This window comes from Ochotona curzoniae, unplaced genomic scaffold (genome assembly GCF_017591425.1).
Source record: "Ochotona curzoniae isolate NIBS_2020 unplaced genomic scaffold, NIBS_Ocur_1.0 contig_605, whole genome shotgun sequence".
Classification (NCBI taxonomy): Eukaryota; Metazoa; Chordata; class Mammalia; order Lagomorpha; family Ochotonidae; genus Ochotona; species Ochotona curzoniae.
In genome coordinates, this window is record NW_024466491.1 from 5153683 (window position 1) to 5172124 (window position 18442).

The window sequence follows — 18442 nt, forward strand, 5'->3', positions numbered from 1 at the left end:
GCCCCGGACACGCTCTGGGTCAGTCTGGTCCTGCTCCACGGTCTGGTCCGGGACAGGACGGGAAGCAGGAAACCCCTTCCCCCTGGTCACGTGAGCGTGTCATTGTGTTGTTTTCCTCTGGAAGGGCAGTGGCTTCCTCCAGGCCGGAGCGGGGGTGGACGCGTGCCTGGCTCAGCCCACCCGTGTGCTGGCTCTGTCTGTAGGTGTCCCACGTGCCCACGCGCTTTCCCAGGCGCACGGAGCAGGGAGCTGGGTGCCAAGTGGAGCAGCCGGGACTCGAACCGGCGTCGCTCTGCAGGGGGAGGACTTCAGCCAGAGCCCGGGGAACCATGCCATCCTGCTGCAAGGACAGCTGTGCCAGGGATGGAAGGTTTGTAATTATGCAAATATGTGTCAAAGAGCTGATGTCAATCCTGGGCCAGGCCACGCCCACCCGCGGGGAAGACTCCGCCCCCCTCGGGGATCCACCAATCCACGACGCGCCTCGTGCCCCGCCTCTTTTCTGAGATCCCACCCAAAGACGACTACCTCGCCAGCTCTCCGACCAATGCGGTGTTCTTCGGCTGTACACAGAACGTCGCCACAGCCAATGGCCGTTCAGCGCTCGCTGTCGGTCCCGCCCCCTCACGCCGGTCCAGCCAATCGGCGCCCAGAGCCCTCCTTGGCGTCTGGACTACACGTCCCGGCAGGCCGCGGGGCGGCGCGTGCGCACTTCCGGCGGAGCGATGGCGGCGCGGCCGGCTCCGCGTTCGGGCTGAGGTGAGGCGCGGGCGGGACGGCGAGGCGGCTGCGGGCGGCCGGGCCTCGGCTCTGCGGCCTGACCCGTCCTCCGCGCCCGTGTTCCAGGGACGGCAGCGGGGCAGCGGGCGCTGGAGCCGGGATGGCGGCCTAGCGGCCCGGCCGGGGAGCGTGAGCGCATGGCGTCGCCCGCCGCCGCCGCCGCCATGGACGTGGCCGAGCCGGGCAGCCCCGGCGAGGAGGAGGAGGAGGACGACGACGACGAGGACGAGGACGAGGAGCGGCAGCAGCAGGGCCAGCCGGCGGCCGAGCCGCGGCCCCGCACGCGCTCCAACCCCGAGGGCGCCGAGGACCGGGCGCCCGGCGCGCAGGCCGGCGTGGGCAGCCGCAGCGAGGGCGAGGGCGAGGCGGCGGGCGCCGGGGCCGCGGGCGGACAGGCCTGGACGCTGCCCCCGCCGGCCGCCGAGCTGCAGGTGCGCACGCCGCGCGTCAACTGCCCGGAGCGCGTGGTGAGTGGGCGGGGCGGGGGCGGGGCCTGCGGGAGGGGCGGGGCTGGGAGAGCGGGGCGGGGCCTGCGGGAGGGCGGGCGGGAGCCAGGCTGGGGCTCATGTGAGGAGGGCGGGGCTGGGAGCGGGCGGGCCTGCGGGAGGGGCGGGGCAGGGAGACCAGGACTGGGGCCTCAAGGTGAGGAGGGGCGGGCCTGGGAGAACGGGGGCGGGGCTGGGAGAGCGGGGCGGGGCCTGCGGGAGGGGCGGGGCAGGGAGACCAGGACTGGGGCCTCAAGGTGAGGAGGGGCGGGGCCTGCGGGAGGAGGGGCGGGGCCTGATGCACAAGGGGGACGGGCCTGGGAGAGGGGCGGGGTCAGGGAGGTGAGGGTGGGGTCCGTGTGAGGAGGGGCGGGGCCAAGCTGCAAGTCCACCTGCAGTGGCTCAATTGCCCAGAAATGGTAGAGAGTGGGGGGGCCTAGGAAAGTCAGGGGCGGAGCTTGAGGGAGGAGGGTGGGGGTCTGGGACCCTACTTTTGCCTCCTAACACTGGTTGCAAAGGCTACCCGGGTGTCTCCAGAGGCGGCCCCGTGTTCCCCACCCTGGGCGGCTCCGTGTCCCCTGCCCCGTGTCCCCCACCCTGGGCGGCTCCGTGTCCCCTGCCCCGTGTCCCCCACCCTGGGCAGCTCCGTGTCGTGTCCCCTGCCCCGTGTCCCCCACCCTGGGCCGGGAGCCCGTGGGTGCGTGTTCTAGAAAGCAGTGCACTGCTGCTCCTGTACTCCCCACCTCCCTCCCTGCTCCGTCCTCTGTCCTCTCTGGGATCTGCCACGGGGTCGCCGTGACCCGTCATCGTTTGTTCCCATCAGGAGCACAGGGTGATGGGGCATGGCTGCAGATTCTCCACCCCTGGGTCATGCCCCGAGTGCTTGCAGCAGCCGCCACAGCGGGGGCCGGAAACTCCAAGCAGGGCCTGACAGGACATTGTGGGGCAGGCCGCGGCTGGCCCCCGTCCTCCGGTCCAAGCCGCCTGAGCCCGCGGCTTGCCGGGCGAGCTCTGGGCACTGCCCAGCCAGGGCTGCCTGGGGATGGGGTCCCCAGAGAGGGCTGGGAGACGGCCCTGTCCATGCTCCCCCAGCCTCACTCCTCCTCCGCAGGTCATCTGCCTGGACCTGTCAGAGGAGATGGCGCTCCCCAACCTGGAATCATTCAACGGGTGAGCGGGACCCTGGAGTGGGGGCATGGACAGCCGGGCTGTGATGGTGTGGGGGCATGGACAGCCGGGCTGTGATGCTGTGGGGGCATGGACAGCCGGGCTGTGATGGTGTGGGGGCATGGACAGCCGAGCTGTGATGGAGTGGGGGCATGGACAGCCAGGCTGTGATGGTGTGGGGGCATGGACAGCCGGGCTGTGATGGAGTGGGGGCCATGGACAGCCGGGCTGTGATGGAGTGGGGGCACGGACAGCCGGGCTGTGATGGTGTGGGGGCAGAAGGCCTTGTGTGGGCCCAACTGGGCTGAGGGGAGCAGGTGGGAGGAGAGGAGCCTGGAGCAGGTGGGAGGGGCGGAGCCTGGGGCAGGTGACAGCGGGGGCGGAGCCTGGGGCAGGTGGGAGGGGCGGAGCCTGGGGCAGGTGGGAGGGGCGGAGCCTGGGGCAGGTGACAGTGAAGGCAGAGCCTGGGGCAGGTGACAGCGGGGTGGAGCCTGGGGCAGGTGACAGCAAAGGCGGAGCTTGGGGCAGGTGACAGCGGGGGTGGAGCCTGGGGCAGGTGGGAGGGGCGGAGCCTGGGGCAGGTGACAGTGCGGGTGGCAGCCCCGCCCTGTGGTCCCTGACCCCTCCTCCTGGGGCGCCCTCGTGCTCCCTCCACCCCCAACGCGTCCGCAGCTCCAGAACGAACGCGCTGAACGTGTCGCAGAAGATGATCGAGATGTTCGTGCGCACCAAGCACAAGATGGACAAGCGGCACGAGTTCGCGCTGCTGGTGGTCAATGACGACACGGCGTGGGTGAGGGCGTGGCGAGGGCAGGGCGGCCTGCTCCCCGGGAGGGTCCCGGCGCCCCGCACCCTGCTCAGGCCCCCCTCCCACCTTCCCCCGGCAGCTGTCCGGCCTGACCTCCGACCCCCGGGAGCTGTGCAGCTGCCTGTACGACCTGGAGACGGCGTCCTGTTCCACCTTCAGTATCCTGCACCCAGTGTGGGGGGCTCCCTCCACCCCAGGGGTCCCCATGGGAGTGCTGTCTGCAGCCGGGACTTCGCCCACTTCCCCCACGCCAACCCCCGCCAGCTTCCTGTGCTCTGGGAGGAGACGGGAAACCAGTGGCAGGAATTGAACCCATGAGCACCCTGCTTTTGTCAACTGGGCCCCCCGTACGTACCTGGTCCCCCCCACCTCCCTAGTATTTGGGAGAGAAGGGCGTGTCGGCGTGGGGGACTCACGTCCTGCACACCCTCTGGCACCCACTCCCCGCGGGGTCAACGCTCAGTCCATGGGCAACACGGCAGCACGCGTGAGCCGAGCCAGGCTGCTCCTGGGCCTCTCCCCCTGCTGCGGGGCCAGACTCCAGCCCCCAGCCCTCCCCTCCCCGCACAGCCCCGGCTGCCTTCTTCCTTAGCCAGCCCACCAAGATCTCGAGGGGCTCTTCAACCTCATGTAAGTCGACTCGGCTTGGGTGGGGGGCGGGGGAGTGCCCCATCAGCCCGTTTAGCATCCCCGCGTGGGCCGAACGCCTGCCTTGGGCGGACGTGCTGTTGACGGCCCAGTGTTGCTGTTTCCATGCAGAGGCCTGGGAGGGCCAGCTGTGGCTGACCGGGCAGGTGGACACCTATATGTGCGGCCACCCCCTGGCTGAGGTCCGACCTCCCGAAGGGGAGGATGGTCCGGGCTGGCCCCAGCCTCACCCCGCCATGCACGCACACCCCGTGCCAAGCCAGTGAGCCAAGGCCGCAGGGCCCGGAGGAGCGCGTGGGGGCGGAAAGTTCTGACCGTGTCCCCTCCCCACCCCTGCCCTGCGCAGCCAGCAGAAGACGGAGCTGCCGGTCACGGAGAGCGTGCAGACCATCCCACCCCCGTACGTGGTCCGCACCATCCTGGTGTACAGCCGCCCGCCCCGCCAGCCTCAGTTCTCCCTGACGGAGCCCATGAAGGTGAGGGACGGCAGGGTGCCAGGCCACGGGCACGGGGTGGGCTTGGCCAGGGATGGCAAAGGGTGACAGGCCTTGGACGCTGGGCGCTGGGCAGGGATGCCAGGGACAGGGTGGCAGGCTGACAGGCCTCGGGCGCTGGGCGCTGGGCAGGGATGCCAGGGACAGGGTGGCAGGCTGACAGGCCTCGGGCGCTGGGCGCTGGGCAGGGATGCCAGGGACAGGGTGGCAGGCTGACGGGCCTCGGGCGCTGGGCCGGCTCTCCCCACAGAAGATGCTGCAGTGTCCGTATTTCTTCTTCGACGTCATCTACATCCACAATGGCGCCGCTGCCGACGAGAAGGAGGAGGAGGCGGCCAGCTGGAAGGTGAGACGGCCAGGTGCCCGGGCGGGGCGGACAGGCAGGCCAGCCCCCACTGCCGGCAGTGTGTGGGGTGCGTGGGGGCCTCAGGAGAGGTACCCACACCACAGCCTGTTTCTGGGCACCTGGTTCTCCACCAGGGAGCCAAGCCTTGGTACACACACACAGGGAACCAAGCCCTGACGTGGACACACACACACAGGGAACCAAGCCCTGACGTGGACACACACAGCACGCACACACACTGGCTTGGGAGTTGTAGCAACACTGGAGGAAGTTGTAGCAACACTTCCCATCTCGCCAGCCGCAGCTGCTGCCTCCTGTGGGAAGCCCTGGGCGTGACCCCCCATCTGAACAGCACCCCTTTCTCCCCTGCCCTATGGCCCTAGGACATGTTCGCCTTCCTGGGCAGCCTGGACTCCAAGGGCACCAGCTACAAGTACGAGGTGGCGCTGGCCGGGCCCGCCCTGGAGCTGCATAACTGCATGGCCAAGCTGCTGGCACACCCACTGCAGCGGCCCTGCCAGAGCCACGCCTCCTACAGCCTGCTGGAGGAGGAGGAGGAGGAGGCCGCGGAGGGCGAGGCCACTGTGTGAGCGTGGCACTGCGGGGGACCCCTGGGCAGCCACAGCCAGGTGGCACCCGGCCTCCCAGGCTGCACTGCGACCTCCCAGAGGGAGGCACCCCAACCTCCCAGGGGGCACCCTGACCCCCCCAAGCTGCATCGCGATCTCCCAAGGGGCACCCGGCCTCCCAGGCCACCTGGCGCCATGCCCGCTGGGTCACCTGCCATTTCTGTTCCTTTCCCTGTCTGACTTATTTTGATAGCAGAATAAAAACCTTTGAGCATCCCTGCTGTGGTCTGTCTGAGGGGACTTTCCTGTGTCACGCGCGTGCGCATGGCAGGACATACAGGCCAGGCCTCTGCCGGTTGGGGGATGGCTAAGGGGGCAGCTTCAGGGGTGGGCACCCCAGCACCCCACATCCCCCGTGGCCTGGCAGCTCTCCCAGCTGCGCCCCCCTCTGCCATCGGGGACCTGCCCTAGCAAGAGGGGACAGGAGGCAGTGGGGTGCACTGGTGGGTTTTTGGGGGGGGGTAGGGAGGCGGAGTCAGTCAGGGGAGTCAGTTGGATCATAGCTACCTGAGCTGCCCCAGGCCCGTGCAAGATGGAAACTGCTAACAACCTCCCCTTCCCAAGAGCATTTATGGAGCACCTGCTGTGTGCGTCAGGGGACTCCACCCCGAGCAGGGCGTCTCCCCGGTTCCTGGTTCCCCTTCTCCCAGGAGCCTCCCCGGCTCCCCGCCCTTATCGGCGGCTCCAGGCCTCTGGCCCCGGAGCATCGGGGTTGGAGGGGTTCCCCAGGCGGGACAGCCACCACACCGGAGCTCCTTGCTCCGCTCCCCTCCGATGCGGCGCTGGCCGCCGCCTCGCCTGGTGCCCCGGCGCCCAGTGGAGCAGCGGGCCGGGGGCGGAGCGGCGCCTGCGCACCCCGGCGCCGCGGGAAGTTGGAAAGTGGCAGGCCGCGCCGGGGGGCTGGAGCCGGGGCTCTGCCCGGGCAAGGGCGCGCTCGGCCCGGGCATGGGCGCGGGGCCGGCGGAGGTCCTGGCACGGCGGCTGCGGGCAGCGCTGCGTGCAGAGGAGCCGAGGTGAGGGCCAGTGAGCCAGGGCACGGCGGGGTGGGGCGGGGAGGCCGGACCCTGAGCGCGGTGGATGGGGGACCGGCCAAGCCGAACAAGCCGGAGGAGACCGCTCGGACCCTGAGCGCGGTGGATGGGGGACCGGCCAAGCCGAACAAGCCGGAGGAGACCGCTCGGTGGATGGGGGACCCGGGCAGCACAAGCCGGGGGAGGCCGCTCGGACCCTGAGCGCGGTGGATGGGGGACCGGCCGGGCAGCACAAGCCGGGGGCGGCCGCTCGGTGGATGGGGGACCCGGGCAGCACAAGCCGGGGGAGGCCGCTCGGACCCTGAGCGTGGTGGATGGGGGACCTGGGCAGCACAAGCCCGGGGAAGCCGCCCTGACCACCTTGCTCGCCCGCAGCGCTGTGGATGAGTTACTGCTCGGAGGCGCCGACCCCAACCTGGTGCTCCCCGATGGCGCAGCGGCTTTGCACCTGGCAGCGGGCGCTCGCCGCCCACGGGGCCTGCGCTGCCTCGGGCTGCTGCTGCTCCGGGGCGGGGACCCCAATGTGCGGTGAGTGGGAGAGGGGTCGGAGTCCTGTCCTGGGCACCTCAGTGGTCCGGGTGCGGTGTGTGGAGGCTGGGTTGCGGAGAGGCGGTCGGGGTGCCAGGGCTGCGGGGGCAGGTGTGGAGAGGAGCGAGGGGCACCACCCTGCGACCGGGGATGTAGAGGGTCCATGGGGTGACCATCCCTCGTGTGCGTTCCTGCTCCCCAGCTCGGCGGAGGCGCTCACGCCCCTGCACGTGGCGGCTGCCTGGGGCTGTCGCCGTGGCCTGGAGCTCCTGCTGAGCCGTGGAGGGGACCCCGAGTTGTGCGACCAGGTTAGGGGAAGCAGATTGAAGTGTTGGGGGGCTCAGGAAAGGAGGGGAGGAGGAGGGCGACCGGGCGGAGCGTCCACAGCAGCGCCCCCTGCTGCAGGATGGATTGCGGCCACTGGACCTGGCCGAGCAGCAGGGACACCATGACTGCGCACACATCCTGCGGCACCTGCACGCACAGACCCGCAGCCCCGGCGAGGCCGAGCCGGCCAGTGAGTTGGGCTGGGCCAGTCTGGGGTGCCCCCTTCCAGCCTCCACTCTCCATCCCTGTATCCCGCACGCCCGTCCGAACCTTGCCCTTGACCCCTGTTGCCCCCTCTCCGCAGGATGCTTTGCTGGCGGTGGTGGCGATGCAGTGACCTCGCCCCCCACAGCCGGAGCCGACAGCCATCCCCCTGCGCCCCCCAGCTCGCCCACCTCGTCCCAGGCGGCAGAGCCAGATGGACGCCCCTCAACCCCCCAGGGGACCCTGGATGGCTGCTGCTCTGACACCTCCTTTGTCACTGCGGTGGAAAGCTTAGACTCTGAGGACTCGGGCCCGAGGCTTTCTCCCTGCACAGGCGCCCTGTCCGCCCCGCCGAGGGTCCCCAGCGCACTCCTGGATGACCTGCACGGGACGCAGGTCCACCTGCTGGATGCCCAGCTGCGGGCCCTGAGTGTGACCTCGCCGGCTACTTCCCGTCCTGCCTCTAGCCACTCCCAGGGGACCCCAGGTGCCCCATGCCCAGTTGATGACCCGACCGACAAGGACCCGGCCACCACCGTCTGGCTGACCGAGGACGAAGCCAGCCCTCCAGATGGCCGGGACCCTGAGCTTTCGGACCTGGAGCTGCTGCGGCGACTGCGGGCACTGGGCGAGCACCCCGGCCCCGTCACGCCCTTCACCCGCAGGCACTACTTGCGGCGGCTGCAGGTGGCTGAAGCAGTTTCCGCGGGTCAGTCCCTGTCGAGGTGGGTCCCTCCCCAGCCCCCCATCTCCCGCTCCCTGCCAAGGCCTCTCGTGACCGCATTTCTCCCCAGGTTGTGAGTTTGCAGGGCGCAGCCCGGAACTGGCCGAGGCCCTGCGCACTGGCCGCATCCCGGACGCACGGGCAGATGAGGACGCGCTCATCCGGGAGTTCGCGCAGCCCGACCCCGGACGCAGGTGGCGCGAGGGCGTGGCCAAGTCCAGCTTCACGTACCTGCTGCTGGACCCCAGGTACTCCGGCTGTGTGTCCTTAGTCCATCTCTGATCCTGGAGAATGGGGGTGAGCGTTCCACGTGGCTCAGACCGGGAGCCACCTGTCGCTTGTCTATCCTCCTCCAGGGAGACGCGGGACCTGCCGGCCCGTGCCACCTCGCTGAGCCCGGCCCAGCGCCTGCAGAGCTTCGTGGGCGCTGTCTTCTACGTGGGCAAGGGGACCCGAGCCCGGCCCAACGTCCACCTTTGGGAAGCGCTCGGCTATCACCGAGGCCGGCCAAGCAAAGCGGTGTGAGGGCTCGGCCAGGTTGGGAACGGGCTCAGGGAGGTGGGGGGCGCTGCTGACCTCTGACCTGCCTCCCCCAGGCCTGCCCTAAGGTGCGCCACATCCTGGACATCTGGGCCAGTGGTCGCGGTGTGGTCTCCCTGCACTGCTTTCAGCACGTGGTCGCCGTGGAGGCTTACACACGGGAGGCGTGCCTGGTGGAGGCCCTAGGTGGGTGCCTGCGTCTGGGGGCGGGGAGCATCAACTGCCAATCCCCTCCCCACTTTTCTCCTCTGCCTGAGCAGTGATGGTGCGCCAACTGTATACTTTGCTCACGTGCACCTCTTGTTTGTGTTGCTTTACCGCCTCTAATAAAGACATCCACTTCTGGGGGGTGCAGGGAGGGGTAACCCAAGGCTGTGCGTAACCCCACCGCCATCTCCCTCCCCCCACTATTTCCTTAGGCATTGAGACCCTCACCAACCAGAAACAAGGGCACTGCTATGGAGTGGTGGCCGGCTGGCCGCCCGCTCGGCGCCGGCGCTTGGGCGTGCACCTGCTGTACCGCGCCTTGCTTGTCTTCCTGGCTGAGGGGGAGCGAGAGCTGAGGCCCCAGGACATCCAGGCCCGAGGCTGAAGTTGCCTGGAAATGGGGCAGGGGGTTCCAGCGTGACCCGTCCCCCTTGTTGCCCTGTGCCGAGACCAGAGGCAAAAGTGTGGTGTGTGTGTGTGTATGTGTGTGTGTCCCCTGGAGTGTTACCCAGCTGTGCATGCTCGGAGGAGAACCACAGGAGGGGCTTGCATTGTAAATGCTTTTGGGGTGGGGGGAGCTGTTGTGTGTGTGTACATGGAGCCCACACTGACCTCCCAGACACACAGCCCTGCACACGGGGGGCTGGCTGAGCTGCTTGGAGCTCCAGAGGTGGGTGACCTCAGGCTGGTCATTGGGGTCAGGGCAGTTCCCACTTCAAGGGGTCCCTGTGGGACTCATGACGTCACTCAGGTTTAAAAAAATGAGCCTTTCAGAATTCACGGTACCACTGGAGCCTCAGTTCCACCCACTTGGACTGCCGGTGGGCTGTTTCTCACAGTGTCCCTGCCTGCCGGGGGCTGCTGCTAAGCCCCTAGGCACTGGATGCCAGCTGCCGCCCCCTCACCCCCTCGCTGTGGCAGCCATAGGCATGTCCAGGGGGCAGACACTTGGCATGGCACTTACTTGAAGCCACTTCTTGGGACACCTGCCCAGTTCCGGTGGTGGCCACAGCTTCCAAATCGAGCTCCCTGCTGATAACCTACACCCGGCAGCGTAGGGTCCCTGCTGCCCACAAGGGGGCTCATGACTTTAGTCTGACCTGCCCCTGGTGGGATGGGGTTTTTTTTGGGGGGGGGAACTCCTTTATCTATTGTTGTGCCTTTGAAATAAAATATTTTTTAAAAAAGATAAGCTCAGGAAGTTAAGGCACAGGTCTGACTCTCAGCCGCTGCACGCTGCTTCCTGCACCCTCCCTGCTAACAGCTCCCTGGGAGCAGCAAGGGCCAGGGTGCTGCCTCGGGCGGGAGAGGCCAGGGTGGAGCTCCAGGCTCCCAGCTTCTGCCTCACCCAGCCCCCACGAGCAATAGGGGTTGGAGGTGGCGGCAGGTGGCAATCCGCCTCTCTCTGCCAGGTCCTCCCGAATGGACAGGCACCTGCACCAGCCCACCCTGCAGAGGGGAGAAGTGAGGCTGTGAGGGAGGAAGATTCCTGGACGGTCACCCAGTTCGCGTCCCAGACACCGATTGTCACTTCTTTTTATTGAGTCACAGGTTGAGATGTGCAGGTTCCGTGGTGCTAGCCCCTCCCCCGTTTCCCTCCCCTCCCCCACAGGGTGACAAACAGCCCCCAGCGCTGAGGGATAGGGGGATGGGGTGAATGGGGGGGGTCCCCGCAGGATCAAGCTTGGCAGACAATGGAAGCCAGAGTAGGGTGTGAGGGCCCTGCCACGGCCGCGTGGCGCGGGGGGGGGGTCTTTTGTACAGGGTCTTCCTCCACAAGGGGTCCTGGCTGCTCCCAGGCCCCGCCTGGCCAGCCTGGAGGGGGGCTATCTCCCTGGCCTGACTCTGTCCCGAGAGCCTAGGCCGGCCCCGGCTGGCGGGCACACACCTGCAGACCTGGCGCCTGCTGGCTGCATCGCCGCGGCTGGCCTCCTGTGCCACGGCCGCTCTGCTTATCAAGTGGACAATGTGCTGGTCTGGCCCAGCAGCGGCTACTTCTTCTCCTCCTCTGGGGGCGTGGGCGGAGGCTGGGGCAGGGCCCTGGGGGTGGCCTCGGGCTCCCAGAGCAGAAACTCGTGCAGGAGTGTGTTGACGGTCTCGGGACACTCCAGCATCACCATGTGGCTGCCTTCATCAATGAGCTTGAGGAAAGCCAAGAGCAGGATCTGTGGGGGCGGGGATGGGGCAGCAAGGCATCCATTGGCATGAGGGGCGAGGGCGGCAGGGGGCAGGCTGCCCTGTGACTCCTGGCCCTCCACCCATCTGGGGCAGTGCCTCCTGAGGACACGTCCCCCTCACCCTACCCAGATCCACTACATCCATGACAGTCTCCACAGCTACCTGTGACCTTAAGCCCCAATGGGCCACCTTTCCGAGCCCTTTGAGCTCTGAGCTTAAAACGGAGTCACAGTATCCCCTCCGCAGGCCATGGGGGTGCACCTGCTGGGCCGCAGCCACGCCCACCTGGAAGCCACACCCTCCCACACGCAGCATGCACCTGTCGAGGGGTGTGGCCACGCACGGACCTGCGCACTGGGCTCCACCCACCTCCGCCATGCGCTGGTCCTCCTCCACGGGCACGAACTTGTCGTGCATGCCGTGCACCAGCAACACGGGCACGGTGAGCTCGGCGTGGTAGACTTCGTCCCCCTCGGGCCAGTACTGGCCGCTCATCATGGCGCGCAGCACGAAGGAGGACACGTTGAAGGCGTTCCCCTCCTTCAACAGTTGCTTTTCTTTGGTCCCTTGGCGGGCGAAGCCGGCCCTGGAGGAGAGTGGGTGGGTGGGCACCGCCTTCACCCCCAAGGGGAGGGCAAGAGGCTGGTCCACTCCCGCCCCCTGCCCGGGCCCATCCTCCGGCCCGCAGGGCACTCACTTGAGGAAGCTCCAGGCCAGGCAGGGCGACAGGCAGTGCAGGACGCAGGTGGGCATGTTGAAGATGGAGCAGATGCTGGGCTCCAGCGCCGTGGGGCCGCCGCCGTTGATCATAACCACCTTGTGCACCAGGTCAGGGTACTCGTGAGCCAGGAAGGTGCAGAAGGAGACGCTGCCGGAGAGGAGGCGGCAGGGACAATGGAGGAGGGCAGAGGCCATGGACAGCAACAGGGGCGACAGGCGTGTGTGTGTGAGAAAGCCCCCCATGGCTTAGATGCACCAGGGCTTTGCTAGGACACGTCCTCTCACCTGAGCTGGACAAAGTCCGCGCCTTCCCCCGGAGACCGGGCGAGTCAGCCAGCCCAGCTCCACAGTGACCACGCGCCCCCGTAAGGCACTTATGCAAAATGCGGACACTTCCGCTACGCGCAGCAGGGGTCGGGGGAGTGAGCCACTCAAGCTAGAACCTACAGGACAGCGTGGCCCTCACCGGGAAGGAGTTTGACAGGAAGTGCAGCCCCGCTTGGCGTGAGACCAAACATTTCACCTTCTTCTACCTGGGCCGGGTGGCCGTTACTTCTGTTCAGATCTGGTTAGAGCACGGACTCAGCCACAAACCCAATGATCCACCCAAACTCCAGATGCCAGACTGCCTCGCCAAGGGGCCACCTCGGCGTCTGAAGCCTTGCGGTGTTCTGTGCACGGTGTTCCGTGGTTATACAACGATAAGAAAAAAACTCACAAAGAAAGCCTGCTATGGAGCAGCTGCTGAGCACAGAGCGGGCAGCAGTGCACCAGAAATGGAGGAGGGCGCCATTTTATACGTAACCCCTTAAAAAAAAAGGTAGTGGCCCAGCACAGTAGCCTAGTGGCTAAAGTCCCCACCTCGCACATACCAGGATCCCATATGGGTGCCGGTTCGTGTCCCGGCTGCTCCATTTTCCATCCAGCTCCCTGCTTGTAGCCTGGGAAAGCAGTGGAGGACAGCCCAGAGCCTTGGGACCCTGCACCCGCGTGGGGGACTTGGAAGAGGCTCCTGGCTCCTGGCTGCAGATCAGCTCAGCTCTGGCCATTGCGGCCACTTGGGGAGTGAACCAGTGATGGAAGATCTTTGTCTCTCCTCGTCTCTGTAAATGTGCGTTTCTAATGAAAATAAATAAATGTGTTTTTTGTAAGTACTCTTCTTGTCCGCTGGAAGGTGAAGTGCTGCTTGCTGTATTCTGACCCGGCTCCCTGCGAGCATGCCCCAAGAGCGGCCCCGCCACCTACATGGGAAACACAGGGGGAGTTCCAGCCTCCGGGCTTTGGCTGACCCAGGCCATTTGGGGAGTGAGCCCGTGGATGGAACATCTTTCTCTCTGTCTCACCCTCTCTCCGAAAATCTGCTTCTTCCACAAAAATAGTGAGTCTTTAAAAAGAGAACCCAAACCATGTACATGGACATAAATACCTGTTAGTTCTTGGCCTGGCTGTTTTTTTTTTTTAATTTATTTTTTATTGGAAAGGCAGATATACAGAGAGGAGGAGAGACAGAGAGGAAGATCTTCTGTCCACTGAGTCACTCCCCAAGTAGCCGCAATGGCCAGAGCTGAGCTGATCCAAAGCCAGGAGCCAGGAGCCTCTTCCGGGTCTCCCACGCGGGTGCAGGGTCCCAAGGCTTTGGGCCGTCCTCCGCTGCTTTCCCAGGCCACAGGCAGGGAGCTGGGTGGGAAGTGGGGCTGCCGGGACTCGAACCAGCGTCCATATGGGATGCTGGTGCTTGCTGGTGGAGAGTTGGTCAATTAAGCCGTCATGCCAGGCCCCAAGTTACTCCTTCCTCTTGTCTCACTGCATGGGCCACCGCCACAGCTGCCTTCTGTGCTGCAGGCTTGTGGGCAAAGCCCAGAGGCAACCAGGGATTAAAGGACCTGGCAGGGGATGAACCTGGGCCCCAGAGTGTCCCATGGCCCTCAAGTGACTGCCCAGCCTGCCTTGGCATATAGAATTCACCAGTCTCCAATCGGCCCACCCTGCAAAGACAGGGCGACCCCGAAACAGACACAGCGGGAGCACTGGCACCCACTGCGGGAGGCCAAGCTTGGGCTGCAGCCTGGGGCTCCATCTGGATCCCTGTCCCCAACCCCGTGGGTGGGAGGGACCCAAATGCCCGGCTGTGCCCGGCTGTCTCGCAGGGTGTGCGCGTACGCAGGGAGCTTGCGTCCGAGTGGTGATGGGAGCATTGGTGTAACTGTGTGTGCCAAAGCCAATGGCTTTTGGTGTTGAGGTTCAAGTCCTGACTGCAAATTTGAAACTTTGCTTTTTAATAAAACTTATTATTATCAGAAAGGCAGATCTACAGAGAGAAGGAGAGACAGAGAAAGATCTCCCATCAGCTAGCTCATTGCCTAAGTAGCTGCAATGGCCGGAGCTGCGCCAATCTGAAGCCAGGAGCCAGGAGCTTATTCCAGGTCCTTCACAAGAGTGCAGGGTCCCAAGGCTTTGGGCCGTCCTCCGCTGCTTTCCCAGGCCACAGGCAGGGAGCTGGACGGGAAGTGGGCCTTGAACCATCCACCATATGGTATGCTGGCGCGTGCAGATGGAGGCTTAGCCAGTGAGCCATCACACGCCAGTCCAAACTTGAAGTTTTTCAAGGACTGCCATCAGTCTTCAGTGGCCTGGGGGTGCTGTCCCGGCTCCCCACCCCTCCCTCTGGCCCCCCGCCCCGGGGGCCAGCCCCTCGCCTTACCCGTAAGAGTGCCCAATGAGGATGTTACGTTTCTTGGCATAGCGCTTGAAGATGGCTCTCATGTCCTCGGCCAGCGCGTAGAAGGTGTAGGCGGCCGCCACGTGGGGCGCCGAGCTGGCCCCGTGGCCCGCCAGGTCGGGGGCCACCACCTCGTAGCCGAGGTGCACGAAGAAGTCCAGCTGTTCCTTCCAGATGGCCAAGGAGCCGCCGACACCATGGATGAAGAACAGGACGACGTCGGCCTGCGCGCCCTTGCAGCTGGTGATGCGCTTCTCGCAGTCTATGTGAATGGTCCTTTTGGGCCGCCGTGCCCGTCGCCGCCGCCCGCCGCTGCCCGGGGTCGCGCGGCCGCCCTCGCCGCCTCCTCCTGCTCCAGCCTCGGCCAGCTCCACCTCCACGGCGGCCGGGGGCTCTCCGGAGCCGCTCTGGCCATGCAGCAGGTCTGCGCGCGGGGCCCGGCCCAGGTTCTCCACCAGCAGGCGCCCGCTGCGGTACACGGTGATCCGCCGCTGGCAGTGGACCAAGCCGGACCGGTCACCGTGGGCCTCATCCTCCCGCGCAGGGGGCGGCGGCGGCGGGGGCGCGGGCGTGGGGCCCGCATGCTTTACGCGCAGCACGCGGCCCGGCTTGACCTCCACGAAGGTGTAGCCGTCGCTGGACTCGACGCTGTCCAGGGGCCCCACGGCGTTGGGGGATGTGCCCAGGAGGCAGCAGAAGAAACCCTGGGTCACTCCGGTCAGCATGGTGCGTCCTGCAAACGGAGGAGGGCGTACAAGAGGCACCTCATTTCTGCAGGTGCAAGCGGTGGCACCTGCCAGGCCAGGCTGGCACCCTGCACCCAGGGCCGCTGCTGCCAGCCAGCCCTCCGGCCCTGGGCACCTTGGCTGCGCGTAGGTCCCCGCAGGGCCTTCCCTGGACCTGCTGGAGGAGGGGTCAGTGGACTTCCTGCAGGAAGAGTCCCCCCCATACGCTCAAGTTCATTGATTCACCCCTGCTCGCTTGCTCTTTCTTAAACCCGCACGGCCTTGCAGCCGCTCCTGGGATTAGGAAAGAAAAAAAAAGGCGCAAATCCTCAAGCAGGCAGTCTGCGCTGCAGGATGAGGCCTCGCCCGCGCTGCCAGGGCCAAGCTCCAGGTGCTTCTGGGGTCTGCTCCCTCAGCGCCCCCTGCAGCCTCCAACCCCTGCTGGCCACGAGAGCCCAGGAACTGGACGCTGTGTCCAGCGGCCTCCAGGCCCGCACCCGGCTCCCCCGTGACTATGGCAACCACGGACAGTTACATAACTCCGGGGGTATCACCGCGCAGCGCACCCCCGCCCCCCATTGTCTCAGGCCTAGCGACAGGACCGAGCCTCTGCCGCCCCTTGGGGGGCCCTGGGGACCCCGCAGGTGTGGCTGGCAGCGCCCCTCGCTTCCCCCCGCGCACACACACACCGCTGCGGGGTGGGGGGCGCAGGTGCACCGTGCCAGCCTCCCCGCACCCCGTCTGCCTGCCAGCCCTGCGCGGCCGCAGGCCTCCGGGGTCGTCTTCTAGGAGCCCCCCGCAAGCCAGGCTGCGTGCGTGGACAGCCCCCCATCACCACCACCACCACCACCACCCCGGCCTCCACGGCCCCAGGCGCAGCAGGCCTGGGGAGGCGGGCACACGGACGCGCTCACCTCATGGAGCGCCCCGGGAGCCCGGGGCGGAGAAAGGGGCCACCGTCTCCAGGCCGCGCCGTTTACATGGTGGCTGGCGCGCGGTCGGGCGGCCGAGCGAGCGCGGGGCTCCGGGCGCCCGAGCAGCGCATCCCGGCCAGGAGCCGGCCCTTTAAGTCCCTCCCCGAGAGGGCGGGGCTGCGCGCCGACGGGCGGGCGCGTCGGCCTATGAGAGCCGCGGGCTGGCTCGGCCTCGTTACGAGGCCCAATCCGGGGAGGCCTGCCCAGGGTGGGGGCGGGCTCTTGGCGTCCTGGCCACGCCTCTTTGGGGGAGGTAGGGGGAGGAGCCCCTGTGGCCTGGGTCCGCTGGGGCGATGAGGGCAGCCCCGGCCCCTGCAGCGCCCCCTTCCTTCTCCTTCTCCGCGCGTGGGCCCTTCTATTCTAAGGGGGCGGGATGAGGAAATGCCTGCGGTGCAAGGGCACGAGTCTAGCATTGCAGGGAGACGGGGATTCGAACCCATGGCTGTGCAGTGCTGGCAGTCAGGCCTCTGTCCTTGAGGTGGTGGGTTCATCAGGGATTCAACATTGCATAACCCATTTAACTGGTGGCTGCATGCTCAGCAGGAGGTGAGCGGCCAGGGGTGGACGCCCAGGCTGGGGTTCAGTCCCTGCCCAATGACCTTGAATTTCCCTGACTTATGTGGGTCAGGTGCACACCAGGCTGCCTTGCACACCACCCAGGGCTTACCCACTTCATTCTTGCAGCTAGGGAAGGCAGGGGGAGAGATGTGCCAGCTGCAGGGATGGGGGGCACTGCAAGGCTGTGCCAGCAGGGCAGGGGTGTGTGTGCAGGGCTGGTCACCCCTGCAGCAGGGCCTAGGTAGGCTGTGCGAGCAGGGCAGGGGTGTGTGGGGAGGGCTGGTCACCCCTGCCTGCTCCAGGGCCTCAGCAGGCTGTGCGAGCAGGGCAGGGGCGTGAGTGCAGGGCTGGTCACCCCTGCCCGCTGCAGGGCCTCAGCAGGCTGTGCGAGCAGGGCAGGGGTGTGTGGGGAGGGCTGGTCACCCCGGCTCCAGGGCCTCAGCAGGCTGTGCGAACGACGAGCCGGTTCAGACACCGTATGGCCAGTTGGCCGTCCAGGGCGAGCTTGGCTCCTGAAGACACCCCAGCCGGGCAAGGGGCAGGACCCACTCAAGGACACGCACACGCTGCACCGGAGGTTTCCCGGGCGCCTCGCCCAGCGGGGCGGAGACTTGGCTGCGGCCAGAGCAGATCGACGGCCAGCTGCGTGCCATGTGTCCGGCGGGAGGACCAGCTGCACCGCGGCCACTCCGGGGAAGGGCAGAAAACTACAACTCCCAGCATGCCGTGCTGCGCGCACGCGCCCCTGCGCTCGCCCGACTGCGCTGCGCAGGCGTGCGACTACAACTCCCGATGTCCCCCGCGGCTCTCGGAAGGAACTACATTTCCCAGGAGGCTAGAGCAGCGTTCCCGAATGGCGGCGTGAGCGGCGGGACATGTCTCTCTGGGTGGGCTCCCTCCTCGGCCGCGGCGCCGGTTCGGCCGCCCTGCTGGCTGGCAGGTGAGTCCTAGGGGTCAGGGGGCTGCGGGGCCGGGGGTCGGGGGCCGGGGCCCGCCGCACGTGAGCGCCCCCCGCGCGCCCTCTGACCCCTGACCGCCCCCCGACCCCCGCAGGTGCCTCCTGCAGCCTGGGCCGAGCGGCGGCCTCCTGGGCGCGCTGTCCACCCGCGGTAAGGCCCGCGGCAACGAGTACCAGCCCAGCAACCTGAAACGCAAGCACAAGCACGGCTGGGTCCGGCGCCTGAGCACGCCGGCCGGGGTGCAGGTGCTGCTGCGCCGGATGCTCAAGGGCCGCAAGTCGCTGAGCCACTGAGGGCCAGCCGGCGCGAGGACCCCCGAGCCGGCCTGCAGCCTGCGGGGACCCCCGAGCCGGCCTGCAGCCTGCGGGGACCCCCGAGCCCACCTGCAGCCCACGAGGACCCCCGAGCCGGCCTGCAGCCTGCGGGGACCCCTGGAGCCCACCTGCAGCCCACGAGGACCCCCGAGCCGGCCTGCAGCCTGCGGGGACCCCCGAGCCCACCTGCAGCCCACGAGGACCCCCGAGCCCACCTGCAGCCCACAGGGACCCTCGAGCCCGCCCTGCAGCCCACAGAGACCCCTGAGCCCACCTGCAGCCTGCGGGGACCCCCGAGCCCGCCTGCAGCCCGTGGGGACCCCCGAGCCCACCTGCAGCCCACGAGGACCCCCGAGCCCACCTGCAGCCCACGAGGA

The 18442-nt window shown here is 67.3% G+C and overlaps 5 protein-coding genes across 5 annotated transcripts in view; 3 read left to right on the forward strand and 2 right to left on the reverse strand.

Annotated features, from left to right (window-relative positions):
- Positions 1 to 18442, reverse strand: part of LOC121163398 (coiled-coil domain-containing protein 130-like) — a 469842-nt gene that overhangs the window by 359195 nt on the left and 92205 nt on the right. The window lies entirely within an intron of this gene.
- BABAM1 (BRISC and BRCA1 A complex member 1) lies at positions 709 to 5573 on the forward strand. Its single transcript, XM_040990898.1, has 9 exons — positions 709 to 759; positions 847 to 1247; positions 2377 to 2435; positions 3105 to 3225; positions 3320 to 3398; positions 3846 to 3870; positions 4235 to 4364; positions 4633 to 4728; positions 5112 to 5573. Exons 2-9 carry the CDS (start codon positions 918 to 920, stop codon positions 5316 to 5318), a joined length of 1047 nt encoding a protein of 348 aa, XP_040846832.1. The 5' UTR covers positions 709 to 759; positions 847 to 917; the 3' UTR covers positions 5319 to 5573.
- Positions 6132 to 9512, forward strand: ANKLE1 (ankyrin repeat and LEM domain containing 1). Its single transcript, XM_040990141.1, has 9 exons — positions 6132 to 6370; positions 6764 to 6916; positions 7119 to 7224; positions 7322 to 7433; positions 7548 to 8156; positions 8242 to 8419; positions 8528 to 8690; positions 8768 to 8897; positions 9131 to 9512. The coding sequence occupies exons 1-9, from the start codon at positions 6132 to 6134 to the stop codon at positions 9301 to 9303; spliced, it is 1863 nt and encodes a 620-aa protein (XP_040846075.1). The 3' UTR covers positions 9304 to 9512.
- ABHD8 (abhydrolase domain containing 8) lies at positions 10439 to 16289 on the reverse strand. Its single transcript, XM_040990840.1, has 5 exons — positions 16175 to 16289; positions 14518 to 15268; positions 11794 to 11964; positions 11466 to 11682; positions 10439 to 11083 (listed from the first exon to the last, which is right to left on the reverse strand). The coding sequence occupies exons 2-5, from the start codon at positions 15258 to 15260 to the stop codon at positions 10910 to 10912; spliced, it is 1305 nt and encodes a 434-aa protein (XP_040846774.1). The 5' UTR covers positions 15261 to 15268; positions 16175 to 16289; the 3' UTR covers positions 10439 to 10909.
- Positions 17647 to 18415, forward strand: MRPL34 (mitochondrial ribosomal protein L34). The gene is made up of 2 exons (XM_040990990.1): positions 17647 to 17732; positions 17846 to 18415. The coding sequence occupies exons 1-2, from the start codon at positions 17668 to 17670 to the stop codon at positions 18042 to 18044; spliced, it is 264 nt and encodes an 87-aa protein (XP_040846924.1). The 5' UTR covers positions 17647 to 17667; the 3' UTR covers positions 18045 to 18415.